Here is a 13,409-nt window from a genome sequence, read left to right as displayed (position 1 = left end):
CTGGCAGCCCCAGGAGATGCTGCCACTGGGCTTAGGAGCCTCAGCCGTCACCAGCCACGCCCTGCAGGAGGAGGCCGAGCAGCAGAAGACTCACGGCACCGCTTGTACTCGCCCCTCTGGTCCCTGACGAGAGGAAGCCTTTCAGGTCTGGAAAAGAACAGAGAACACATAAAGTTCACGGCTGTGGGCTTGGCTAAAGGAACATAGAGATGTCTGCACCCGGTCCCGCTAAAGCCCTCTTCTGTCTGGCTCTGAGTCTGGCCCTTTTATAGCTAGAATCTGCCCCACCCCGTGTGTGTGTGCATATATATTCTCTTATGTACATGTGTGTATATAATTTTTTTATATGGGCTTACAGTATTCAGCCTGGGACTCACTATTTAGACCAGGCTGGTTTCTGGCTCACAGAGAACTTCCTGTCTCTGCCTCCTGAAGGCTGGGACAAAAGGTGTGTACCACCACGCCCAGACACCTTCATTCAGTTTAGTGCTGGATAACAGAACTCTTGCCTAGAATGTGTTCAAGACAAACAAATGACTTATTTTCCCCGCCTCCAGAGACATCTAAATTTTGGTGCGACACTGAAAACTGAAGGGAAAAGCCTCCACCGTTTTTACAGGCGAACAAACAGACCTTTCTTTAGCCTGGTGCATTTAGCTCAGGAGCGGAAGAGGGAGGCCTATCAGAATGTTGTATGGGATGCAGCCAGGGCAAATAGAATTTAAAGCAGCTTGCAGCAACTCTCCGTCCAGATTAGCTCTTTGTGTCTTTGTGTGCTGGTATGTATTCACACATGTGTACAAGGTAGCTGTACGCTTGTGGAGGACAGAGGTCAACCTTGGTGGTCATTCTTTAGGCACCGTCCAGATTTTTTTTTTTTGAGACAATGACTCTCACTTGGACTCGGGACTCATAGATTAGGATAAGCTGGCTGGCCAGAGGACCCCAGGGATGGCATCATCAAGAAAACAAAACAAAAACAAAACCCGACATGTATGAACAAAAGAACAAAAGCTTTGATATTGGTTTGGGTGTGGTGGTTCACATCTTTAGTCCTAGCTCTTAGGATGTAGAAATAGGTGGGTTCCCCGGTAGCCAGAAAGATGCAGTGATGCCCTGTATGTCTCAAATAAGAAGGAAGACAGGGAGGGAGGACAAGGAGAAGGGAAGGAGCAGGAGGAAGAGGGGGGATAGCAACTGATGGGGATTCCTGACGTAGATCTTGGCCAATCACAGGAAAATGCACGTGGCGTCAGGTGAGGACAGGGTCAATCATACAGGGTCACCTTCTCTGGGAGAATGGAGGCAACAGGGGGCGATTCAGGCCCCTTAGGCAGCTGGGTCTCACACACAAACTACAAGTTCAAATGCACAGTTACAGCAGGCTCTGTGAAATAAGCAACCTGGGGTGCCAGACTGGCCCTGTGACCACTGTGCTGTGCTTCCTAAGGAGATCCCTTGAGATTAAAAAGAAAAAAAGTTAGAACACCACTATACATTTAGAGAAAAACTTTTAAAAAGTGTTTTATTACTATTTTATGTTTATTAAAAATCTACATATTTTTTATTCTGTGAACTGCCACTATTTTATGTCACACTAGGAAAGAAAAAAAAATCCTGTTCCTAGTGGATAGTTTATTACTGGAACCTGAGACCTTATATTATTTATCAAAGGTCTTCTAAATTTTTGCACATGACGAAGACCTTTGTCATGCCCATTACTTTTGGCATATGTGAAAAAAAGAAATGAAACCAAGTTGGACCACTTGCTACCTGTCAATATCCCTTTACAGCCGAATAGACAACAGGATTGAGTTATTTTTATTTCTGTTACTCTTAGAGGTTTTAGAGACTTCTATGATGAGAGCAACAAGACATCCCAGTGAGAAGCAGATTCTCTGCTGGAAGTCCCTCTGAGTCAGATGGCTTCCCCTCCTGCTCTCATTCCCCTTGTGGCATGCCCACCAAGACAAAACCTCCCAGGGCATGTCTGTGGATGGTTGAACACAGCACTGACTGTGTGTGTGTGTGTGTGTGTGTGTGTGTGTGTGTGTGTATACTTGTGTATATTCAGAGCTGCTTGGAAGCGGGTACCCCTAGGTCCAGAAGCTGGGTCTACCCACAGGAATTATTTGTTGGCTGGTTTATTATTTTTTATTGTTGCCACATGTGCTGTTAAAGAAAAAACCAAGGAGCCGGGCGGTGGTGGCGCACGCCTTTAATCCTAGCACTCGGGAGGCAGAGGCAGGCGGATCTCTGTGAGTTCGAGACCAGCCTGGTCTACAAGAGCTAGTTCCAGGACAGGCTCCAAAACCACAGAGAAACCCTGTCTAGAAAAAATCAAAAAAAAAAAAAAAAAAAGAAGAAGAAAAGAAAAAACCAAGGGCTGGACGGTGCTGAGTGGCTAGGAGTGCTTGCTGCTCTAGCAGAGGACCAGAGTTCAGTTCCCAGTACCCAGGTCTGGCGGCTCACAGCCACCTGTAACTCTAGCTCCTCAAGCCCACTTCCAGCCTTCACGGACGCCTGCACATATATGGCATCCTCACAAAGATAGACATGTACATATAAATAATACATGAGTGAATGTAAAGAGAGAAGTGAAATTGTTGCAGCTTGGCCTGGGTTCATCACATGTTTATCTCATGACACCAGCTGTCCCCCACCACCACTCACACCCATGTTTGATGCTAGAGATTAAATCCGGGGTCTAGAACATTCTAAATAAATACACTATCACCATGCTACACAATAGTCAATTTTTTTTTCATGGAGATGGAGCTCAGGGCGGGGAATATGCTAGTCAAGGGCTCTGCTGATGAATTCCACCTCCAGCCCTTCTAAGTTGGTGCTCAAGATCATTTCTTCCTCTTTCTTGAGGGCTGCTCTAATGGGAAGAGCTTCAACTGGCTCTAGCCTGCACTAGGGGGAAGCTTTGTGTTCTTTCATTTGGAGGGCCCAGTCAGAGCGAGGAGACTTGTGGAGATTTTTCAGCTCGAGGGCTGTGGAGGGAGGGGGAGACACAGACATTACTTTATAGGATGATATCTATTTTTGATTCTTCCCACTCATAGATATCATTTCAAAGTATTATAATTATCTCCAAAGTGGTTTTTCATGTTGCCTTCAAAAGCCTCACGACATCTCATGAAGGGATCTCAATTGGTTTTTTTCTTTGGGGTTGAATTTCAAACATGGCCACTTTTCAACTTTTTGATTGGGGGAGGTGTTTTGTTTTTTGAGATAGGGTTTCACTGGAACTCCCTCTGTAAACCAGGCTGGCTTCTGCTTTTCAATATTCTAAAAAAAAAAAAACAAAAAACGCTATCACACATGAAGATATTCTTCATATTGAGAATTATTTTCACAGGAAAAGGTACATGGTTGACTCAGTGGTCTGTTAGCTACCAGGGAGAGTTCTCATTCCCGAGTTTGTTTTCCTCAAACAGAGAGTTCATGGATTATGGAGGATGCCTACTCCATAAACTGTGGTGGAATCCAATGTGATAAGAGGCCAGACTAAGAATACAGTCAGCACAACCAGAGGTGTTGCCCTTGCCATGACCAGCAGTCAGCTAGAGACCTCGACCCAGGTACTCCCTGCTTCTGCCACCCACCCTTTTCAGGGGCAGCAGGATTCGTGGATCAAAAGCAGTTACCCTGGAGGAGGAGCTCTCTTACTTTGTCTAACTGACGTATGGAAGCATTTTCAGAAGCCTTGGCAGCAGATAAAAAAGTCTCCGCCCTGAATGTTTCCAAGACCTTGCATGGGGGATTGCTGAAGACCCCAGAGAGCCCCTTCCCGGCATTCCCAGGGAAGAACTGTTGATAAGAACTGACGTCACCTGTGAGACTACCAAATTTACTTTGTAAACTTAAGCTGATTCCCAAAATTTCAGGAGTAGCAGCTGGGGGGTGGGGGGGGGGGGAGACCTAAACCTAACAGATGGAGCTTGCTTGGGAAAGAAAGGGCTTTGGGGGGAACACTCAAGGCATGGAGAGGGTTGATGGCTGGGCCTGGAGACATTCCTGGTGCTCCGCAGGAAGGGGAAGAGGACTCAGGAGCTAAGCAATCACTAAATGACCTAACTCAATGCCATGGCCAGAGGGTGGGGCCAGGCAGTGCAGACTTTTCCCCTGCTCTGGTACTGCTTTTTCTGGAAGGCCTGGTGGAGGAGCGGGGACAAACCGCTCAGCGCCACATCCACTGGAGAGGTTCAGAGTTGCCTGAGAAAGGGCATAAAAATGGTTCTGGGGCCGGGGTAAGAGGTCATTTCATGCAGTGTTCCTTGGACACAGTGGACAGCCAAACCACCCAGGAGTGACAGAGGCAGGGGGGCAGGGGGCTGAAGGGTGAACCTTCGCTGCCTTGTCTACCTTTGGGAGTCAAAGCCAACTCCTGATAAAAGGAAGACTGTGGCACAAGACATCAGGTGGCGGTGTGGCAACCCCTCCCTTCCCACTCACTGCAGTTCTTGTGTTCCCAGGGTTTGGGCACCACTAGTGATCTGCTGAGCTAGTTTGGCTCCCAGATTAACTCTGTTCTGCACCTTGAAGCTTCTGGGAACCCAGTGCTGAGATGGTAGACCCCACAAGGAAAATGTAAATAACGGTAATAAATTCAGTTTCACGATCGAAAGTCTGTTGACTGACGCACGGATCTAATTTGCTCATTTCTATGTCTCCTGGCACAGGCAGATGCTCTATGGACCATCCACTAACAACAACACAAGTGTATGCATGTATGCGGCAGACGCGTTTGGAGCGCGGGGGCGGGGCGGGTGCTCTTACCACAGTGGCCGAACGTTTGGCGTGGGAGACAGTACAGGGTTGAGAAGATGCACCTGCATAGGCGGCAGCTGTGGAGGGTCCAAGCTCCATGCCCCAGAGCGCCACAGTCTCTGCAGAGGCCAAGACAGGTCAATGTTGTGTCGGTGTAACCCCCCTCTCCCAGGTCAGACCCCGCCCAGCCCACTTGTGTTCCACCCACCTGCGCCTCTGGTCGTGCTCGCAGTAGCGGCCAGTGAAGTGTGCAGGGCACACGCAAAAGCTGCCCAGAACGCAGGTGCCTCCGTTGTGGCAGCAGCGGGATCCAGGGATCGCACCTGCAGGTTGACCTGGGTCAGCAGCTGTGCTGGCCTCTGGAGCTCCCCTAGTCCCCTCTCGCAGAGGGCAGGGCGCCACAGCCTGAGAGGGGACCTTGCCTGCTGCGTGTGTTTGCTCGGTAAACCTCACTCTTTAGCTGAAGGCTGAAAAACAAGCTAGCAGGAATGTGGGCGGGGTCCGGGACAGCCCTTGACACCCTCAAGCTGCTGCTTCTCTCTCATCTCACCCTTCCACTGCTAAAGTTAGCGTGTGACTTTGTGGACAGTGATTAACCACAGGCCTCCCAGGCAGGACCACCCATGGGTGTGATGACGCTAGCGCCACCTGGAGCTGCCAGAATGTCAGGGAAGAGCCTGTTGCCTTAGCGACAGAGGAAAGCTGCTACTTTTGCCCACGAAACCTTGAAACTTGAGCGTAAACACATCACTAGAATTTCTTCTTAATTTTTTTTAAAACTTGACGGTGAAAAGATGCTCCTTGCGGTGTCTCCTTTTCACCCTGGTTTATCCCACTTGTTTTCCCCCAGGATCCACTGCACAGGATGGCACGGAATGAAGACTTACTCTCGCCAAAAGTAAGGGAGTGGGGAGGGGAGTCCCGTGGGCGCCACCCCTCCTGGCTGCCATTCATTCTGCTGGAATCACTCAAGGTCCGGTCCAGAGTCGTTCCTGGGATCTTTGGAGACAGGATATTGCTGACTTCTCTGGCACTCTCTGGTTCTCTCTGGTAGCCTTTGAAGAACAGCAAAGTAAGAGAGTAATAATAACGGAGAAACGGGAATTTTATGACTTAGAACTGAAACTGGGGAGCGGGGAGTTACTTACTGTTTCCCATATGGATGAGCTGCAACACTAGAGACATCAAGAACAGAGGCCTGGAATGTTTCAAGGAAATGGTTGAAGTTTCAAGCATGCAGTCAGTGTAAGCACAACTCACATGTCAGTCATGATATAAAATATATAGCACACTTAGACGTTAACAAAAATTACAAGCCTAGTAATCACTGTAGTACTTGTAGATTTCTGAAGATGCAGTTAAAGTTTAAAAAGGTTTTGAGACGGAAAATGCCTGAGAATTTTAAACCCCTAGCCTGGCTTTCGAGTACCTGGATGACTTCTGTGCTTACCTGGCTTGGTGCCTTTTCAAAACAACACCTAGGGCTGGTGAGTCCCCTCTCATCTGTGCTTGGAGATCAATAGCCGCAGAAGATGAAACTCGGTGCCCTAGCCCTGGAGGAGCCCTTCCTCCTGGCCTTGGAGTCGCTATAGCAAGTCACGGAAGGCACAAGCTTGCAAGACGGGGATGTCGCTGCCCTCTGCCTGGACCAGGAGACACAGAGCTGAAGGAAGATCTGTGAAGCCAGATGCTGAAGACCTCAGGCCAGGGCTGCTTTGCCATCCAGGCTTGAAGGGCTGTCCCTTAGAGAGAGTCCTGCTGAAGAGGGGGTGGGGCCAGGCTGCCTGCCTCCCCAGTGCTATTTACAGGGATGACAACAGCAGGGTGGCCAATCCTTGATGTAAACCATTGGGGACAGAGACAACAGCCCTCCTCAACCTCACTAGAAAACAAACAGGAAATGGAAAAGGTTGAAATCCCAACGTGAACCAAGAGCTTTCCAGGAGACTGAATGCTGAGGCTACTGGATAGTCCCTGTACTGGGAGATTTTGAAGGGCTCAGCTGGAGAGGGACCTGGGCAGTGGGACTCAGCAGCTGAGGGTGCTTCCATATGCCCTGTGTGCTGAACAGGAAGGCAAAGGGGTCACTGCAGGCTCGGCTTTCTGGGGAGTTCATTTGCTCCCACACATGGAGCCTCTGCCCTCTGCTTTGCACAGCACTCTCTGGGGGAGACAGTGTTCTTCCCTGATGTCACAGGTGAGGAAGCTGAATGTTGAGTGGTTAAGCCCTTTGACAAGCAGATCCCTGAGAAAAAGAAAAAGCAGACGCTATGAGAAGCCCACAGCCCATCTATGCATAGTCCCTTTTGCCTGATGCAAAAATGAGATGCTGCAGGCTGCAGCCTGAATCTCTGGAGCCGGTGGCCCGGGGCTTCTGCTCCTCCGGTTTTCTATCTGCTAGGATGCATCCTGAGCCCTGTCGTTATCATAAAAGAGGGCACTTTGCAATAGGTGTGGTAAATTCTTCTATGACTTTAATGTAGGAACTCATTTCTTAAAATATCGTTTCCTCCACCGTTGCAACAGTGCTTGGCACTGACCTCATTCATTTTTCCTTTAAACCTGAGCTTCATCAAAGAGGCTGTTAATCCAGAAAGGAACTGGTGAGCCTCCCTGGCCTGTGACCTCCCAGGGAAGGGCTCTGTGAGCTTCCAGGACCAGACAGAGCTTGGCAAACACAGTAGGCAAAACCCACAGAGAGGACGGGGCCTCAGGACTTCAGGGAGAGACAAAAATACACTTTTAAATGTGATGTTTATTACTGGTAAATTAGTCAGTTCAACCACATGTACAAAACAAATACATTTGTAACTTTAAATCAACGCAAACTTTCATTATGAGCTATACAATTGTATATTTAAAAAAAAACAAAAAACGTAGTGCTGGAGATGGTTCAGCAGTTAAGAGCACTGTTGCTCTTGCAGTATCTGTGTTCAGTGGCCAGCACCACATGGTGGTTCACAATCATCCATAACTCCACTTCCAGGGAATCCAAAGACCTCATCTGATGCGTGCAGGCACCAGGAATGTACGTGGTACACAGATACGCAGGCAAACAAAATCTTCATGCACACAAAACAAAACAAATCTAAAAATAAAAGTCACCCCTCAGCTGAAGGAGTGAGTGTATTCCTTTGCATAAACAATTTTTGAAATGGTCATTGTACAGCGTGGCCCAGGAACTTCCTGAGAACACTCACGTTGTAAGGAGCCATCTCGAATCTAATCTCTCCTCTACACTAAGATTTCCATAAAGGACATTCCAGTGCATACGTGAGAGCTGGGGAAATTGACCCAGTAAATTCAGACTCCCTATGTCAGCATGAGCCTGGCCTATTTCCCCCTGGCCTTAGTTTTCAGAGTTACAAACAGCAGCTCCCAGACACTGTGCTTATCTGTTTTGCTGCTGTTCACCTGAGGTTATTTGCTTGCTAGGCAGGAGCTACACCACCTGAGCCACATCCAGCTGCTCAAATGAGGTTGGAAGATCTGCACTTTATTGATGGAAACTAGATGAAAGGAAGGAAAGGCCTTGCCTGCCAGACCAGGAGCAGCATGGGATGCCCCAGCTCTAGGGTTTGCTTAGGGCCCAGGGGCCTGAGGAGCATCAGAGGGGAGGCCTGGGTGACAGACTGGTGATAAACTTTCTCACCATACTGTCACTTGCTCTGCAGCAGGCCTTTGTGGTCCAGGCTGAGCCATTTACTTCCCATCAAAGGAGTTTGGCATGTCACCCTAGACAGAGCTGCTGAATGTCTGCCACCAAGGGGAGCCAGCAGGCAGAACTGCCTGGCATTGGCTGCCTGGGAGAAGGGGAGAGGACTTGTCTCTGGTTATCAGTTGTAAAGAGATAAGGCTGGAGCCACCAATCTCACCTCCTGGGGGGCATTGTAACTCCCAGGGTGTGGGACCTCCTGGCCCATGACAGGATTGCATGCTGTCCCCTGTCCCCTCTCTCAGCACCTAAAACTATCCCTGAGGAAATGACCTGACAGAGAATAGGTGAGAAGGATTCTCTAAATATGGCTTAGAGCTTCTTGGGGCCAGGAGACATGAAAAAAACTTGTACTAAAAGACCTTACAGTGGAAACTTTAGGATGTTGGAAAAAATAAATTGAAGAAGACACCAGAAGATGGAAGGATGTCCCACGCTCAAAAATTGGTAGGATTAACACTGTGAAAATGTTTATTCTACCAAAAGCAGTCTGCAGATTTAGTGCGCTCCTCATCAAACTCCCAATGCTAGTCTTCACAGAAACTGAAAAATATTATCTCAGAATTCATATAGAAACACAAAAGACCCTGGATACTTGAAACAGTCCTGACCAATCAAAACACTAATAGAGAAATCATAATTCCTGATTTTAAGGCATACCATAAGGCTATATAAAACAAATAAAAAAACAGAACAAAAACCAACATGGCATAAAAACAGACATACTGACCAATGAAATAGAATTGAGGATCCAGATACAAGCCCACATTTCTACAGCTACCTGATTCTTTCTATCTTTCTTTCTTTCTTTCTTTCTTTCTTTCTTTCTTTCTTTCTTTCTTTCTTTCAGACCAAGCAAAAACAAAAACAACAAAACACACACACACAGACACACATACACATTGGCAAAAACACTGCTTCTTTAACCAACCATGTTGGATAGCTATCCAAATGTGGACCGCTACATGTAGAAGAATGGAATTTGATCCTTACCTCTCACCCTGCCCAAACTGAAGCCCAGATGGATCAAGGACCTCTACATATGACCTGATACCATGAATCTGATAGAGGATAAAACAGGAAGCAAGTTCAACTCAGGGAACAAGGACGACTTCCTGAAGAGGGACCTGGCAGTACAGGCATTAAGACCAACAACGGGCTAATGAGACCTCATGAAAATAAAAAGCTTCTTAGAACAAGAACACCATCATTTGCGCGAAGAGGCGGCCTACAGCCTCCGCTGTTCACAGTCTTCTGGCTGGTAGCCCATGCTCTGTATCACAGATAACGCCACAGGAGAGAAAGGCTTCCGATTTTCCTCTAGACTTATTATAGTCCTGTCACACAAACAGTGAGATACTTTTCAGCGGCAAAAAACTGCGGGGTTCTGACGTACACGGCAAATGCCTGAAGCTCACGACATGTGGCAACCTGAAGTGAGACAAGCACCAAAGGACAGACACGGGCAGAAGGGGCCCTGGGCTCACGCTCAGTGACACAAAAAGAACTCAAAGGACAAACACAGTAGGGTTTCACTCCCATGAAATCCAAGGAAAGAAAAGATCAGACAGAGAATGGCTCAGCCAAGCACTCTGGAATTTGGATAAATCACATTTTCCTGCTCTTGGACCCAAGAAGCTCTAGGCCATATTTAGAGAATCCTTCTCACCTATTCTCTGTCAGGTCATTTCCTCAGGGATAGTTTTAGGCACTGAGAGAGGGGACAGGGGACACAGCATGCAATCCTGTCCTGGGCCAGGAGGTCCCAGTTCCCACACCTTGGGAGTTACAATGCCCCCCAGGAGGTGAGATTGGTGGCTCCAGCCTTATCTCTTTACAACTAATAACCAGAGACAAGTCCTCTCCCCTTCTCCCAGGCAGCCAATGCCAGGCAGTTCTGCCTGCTGGCTCCCCTTGGTGGCAGACATTCAGCAGCTCTGTCTAGGGTGACATGCCAAACTCCTTTGATGGGGAGTAAATGGCTCAGCCTGGACCACAAAGGCCTGCTGCAGAGCAAGTGACAGTATGGTGAGAAAGTTTATCACCAGTCTGTCACCCAGGCCTCCCCTCTGATGCTCCTCAGGCCCCTGGGCCCTAAGCAAACCCTAGAGCTGGGGCATCCCATGCTGCTCCTGGTCTGGCAGGCAAGGCCTTTCCTTCCTTTCATCTAGTTTCCATCAATAAAGTGCAGATCTTCCAACCTCATTTGAGCAGCTGGATGTGGCTCAGGTGATTTAGCTCCTGCCTAGCAAGCAAATAACCTCAGGTGAACAGCAGCAAAACAGATAAGCACAGTGTCTGGGAGCTGCTGTTTGTAACTCTGAAAACTAAGGCCAGGGGGAAATAGGATAGGCCAGGCTCATGCTGACATAGTGAGTCTGAATTTACTGGGTCAATTTCCCAACTCTCACATTGGCACTGGAATGTCCTTTATGGAAATCTTAGTGTGGAAGAGAGATTAGATTCGAGATGGCTCCTTACAATGTGAGTATTCTCAGGAAGTTCCCTGGGCCACGCTGTACAATGAACAATTTTATTTCTTTGTGTTTGTTTGTTTATATAGGGTTTCTCGTACAACCCTGGCTGTCCTGGAACTCACTCTGTAGAACCGACTGACTTTGAACTGAGTTCTGCTCTGCCTCCTGAGTGCTGGAATTCAGAACTCAGCACAATGAACCATTTTTAAAAATTTCTTTGCATTGCTTGTAAAGACATACACTCACTTGCTTAGCATATGGATGATTTTCTTCATGTAGAAGTTTATATTGATTTGAAACAATAACATGTCCTTGTTCTACACATCCAACTGAACTGCGTTCGTTACTAGTGATAAACATTACATTGAAAAATGCATTTTTGTGTTTCCCTGAAGTCCTGAAGCCCTGTCCTCTGTGGGTTTGGCCCACTGTGTTTGCCAGTTCCTGGCTGGTTCTGGAAGCTCACAGAGCCCTTCCCTGGGAGATCACAGGCCAGGGAGGCTCATCAACTCCTTCCTGGGGTAACAACCTCTTTGATGAAGCTCACATTTAAAGGAAAAATGAACAAAGTCAGTGCCAACCACTATAGAAGATGTATTATTAAGCAAGCAGGTTACAGTTTGAAGTCCAGGAGAGTTCACCACTGGAGCTGCAGGGTCTCCTCACGATGTAAAAGAGCTCAGGGTCTGTCTTAGCAGGTAGAAAAACCTGAGCCCAAAGCAGTTCCTAGGCTATCAGCTCCAATCAATCAGGCTGCAGCCTGCAGCATTTCTGCTCCAGCAAAAGGGACTATGCATAGATAGGCTGTGGGCTCCTTATAGTGTCTACTTTTTCTTTTTCTGAGGGATCTGCTTGTCAAAGGGCTTAACCACTCAACGTTCAGCTTCCTCACCTGTGACATCAGGGAAGAACACTGTCTTCCCCCAGAGAGTGCTGTGCACAGCAGAGGGCAGAGGCTCCATGTGTGGGAGCAAATGAACTCCCCAGAAAGCCAAGCCTGCAGTGACCCCTTTGCCTTCCTGTTAAGCACACAGGACATATGCAAGCACCCCTCAGCTGCTGAGTCCCTCTCCAGCTGAGCCCTTCAAAATCTCCCAGTACGAGGACTCAGCGGTCTGTCTCCTGGAAAGCTCTTTGGTCCATGTTGAGATTTCAACCTTTTCCATTTCCTGTTTGTTTTCTAGTGAGATTAGGAGGGCTGTTGTCTTTGTCCCCAATGGTTTACATCAAGGATTGGCCACCCTGCTGTTGTCATCCCTGTAAATAGCACTGGGGAGGCAGGCAGCGTGGCCCCACCCCTGCTTTAGCCATTACTAAGACTAGCAGTACTAGAACTAGCCAGTAATAGTCCCCCAGAATGAAGAACAAACACTCATTAGTACCAGCAACTGATGATGGGCTGGAGATGGTACAGCAGCAGAGCCCTTGCTTAGCCTACGCCAGACCCTGTGCTCCATCTCCAGAAACGCAAGGAGAAATCCAAACGACTATAGCAGTGTTGGTCTCTAGCATAGCCACTGCATATATGCAGACATCCGTGAAGAATGCCGGAAGTGGGCTTGAGGAGCTAGAGTTACAGGTGGCTGTGAGCCACCAGACCTGGGTGCTGGGAACTGAACTCTGGTCCTCCGCTTGAGCAGCAAGCACTCCTAGCCACTGAGCACTTTCTACACCTCGGTTTTTCCTTTAAACAGCACATGTGGCAATAATAAAAGAAAAAAAACCAAACCAGTCAACAAATAAATGAATAAATACCTGTGGGTAGACCCAGCCTGTGACCTAGGAGTACTAGCTTCTGAATAGCTCTGAACTTGTGTGTATACCTGTTGTTCAAGTTTCCTGTCCTGCCCAGCTCCTGCAGTCATTAAGTCCCAAGGAAATCACACAGATGTCTACATTAGTCATAAACTGATTGGCCCAGTAGCTCAGGCTTCTTATTAACTCTTATAACTTATATTAGCCCATTATTCTTGTCTATGTTAGCCACATGGCTTGGTACCTTATCTTGCTTCTTCTGTGTCTGGGTCAGATCTGCCAACTAGGACTTCCTTCTTCCCAGAATTCTCCTGTTCTCATTGATCCACCTCTACTTCCTGTCTGGTTGTCCCACCTGTACTTCCTGCCTGGCTACTAGCCAATCAGTGTTTATTTAAAATATAATTGACAGAATACAGACTATTGTTATCCCCAGATGTGCTCCATGGGAGGTTCTGTCTTGGTGGGTATGCCTCTTAGGACAAAAGGGCAGAAGGGAAGAAGAGGAAGCCATCTCACTCATAAGTGTTGGTTGGAAGCATCACCTCAGCTCCATGGCACCCCTTTATCCAAACAGTCTGGAATGTTTGAGTGGGGTTTCACCCCAGCTCCTGGCATCCATTTTGGAATGTTGGGTGGAAAGCTCCATTTCAAGCCCCTTCCCCCGGGGAGTTGCCACAGTA

The 13,409-nt window shown here is 47.9% G+C and overlaps 1 protein-coding gene across 1 annotated transcript; it reads right to left on the bottom strand.

The window, feature by feature from the left end:
- Nucleotides 1-40: 40 nt before the first annotated feature.
- Nucleotides 41-6,282, bottom strand: LOC119822157 (cryptic protein-like). The gene is made up of 6 exons (XM_038341129.1): nucleotides 6,230-6,282; nucleotides 5,928-5,977; nucleotides 5,667-5,834; nucleotides 4,988-5,102; nucleotides 4,789-4,898; nucleotides 41-147 (listed from the first exon to the last, which is right to left on the bottom strand). Exons 1-6 carry the CDS (start codon nucleotides 6,280-6,282, stop codon nucleotides 41-43), a joined length of 603 nt encoding a protein of 200 aa, XP_038197057.1.
- Between the last annotated feature and the right edge of the window lie 7,127 nt (nucleotides 6,283-13,409).

Source organism: Arvicola amphibius, chromosome 9, assembly GCF_903992535.2.
Source record: "Arvicola amphibius chromosome 9, mArvAmp1.2, whole genome shotgun sequence".
NCBI lineage: Eukaryota > Metazoa > Chordata > Mammalia > Rodentia > Cricetidae > Arvicola > Arvicola amphibius.
This window is presented reverse-complemented; position numbering and strand designations above follow the sequence as displayed.

Coding starts and splice junctions, on each gene's coding strand:
- LOC119822157 (XM_038341129.1), bottom strand. CDS start 6,282: ATGAGAGGGGACTCACCAGCCCTAGGTGTTGTTTTGAAAAGGCACCAA. Junction 5,978..6,229: donor TTGAAAAGGCACCAAGCCAG/GTAAGCACAGAA, acceptor GAAACATTCCAG/GCCTCTGTTCTTGATGTCTC. Junction 5,103..5,666: donor CTCCCTTACTTTTGGCGAGA/GTAAGTCTTCAT, acceptor GTCAACCTGCAG/GTGCGATCCCTGGATCCCGC.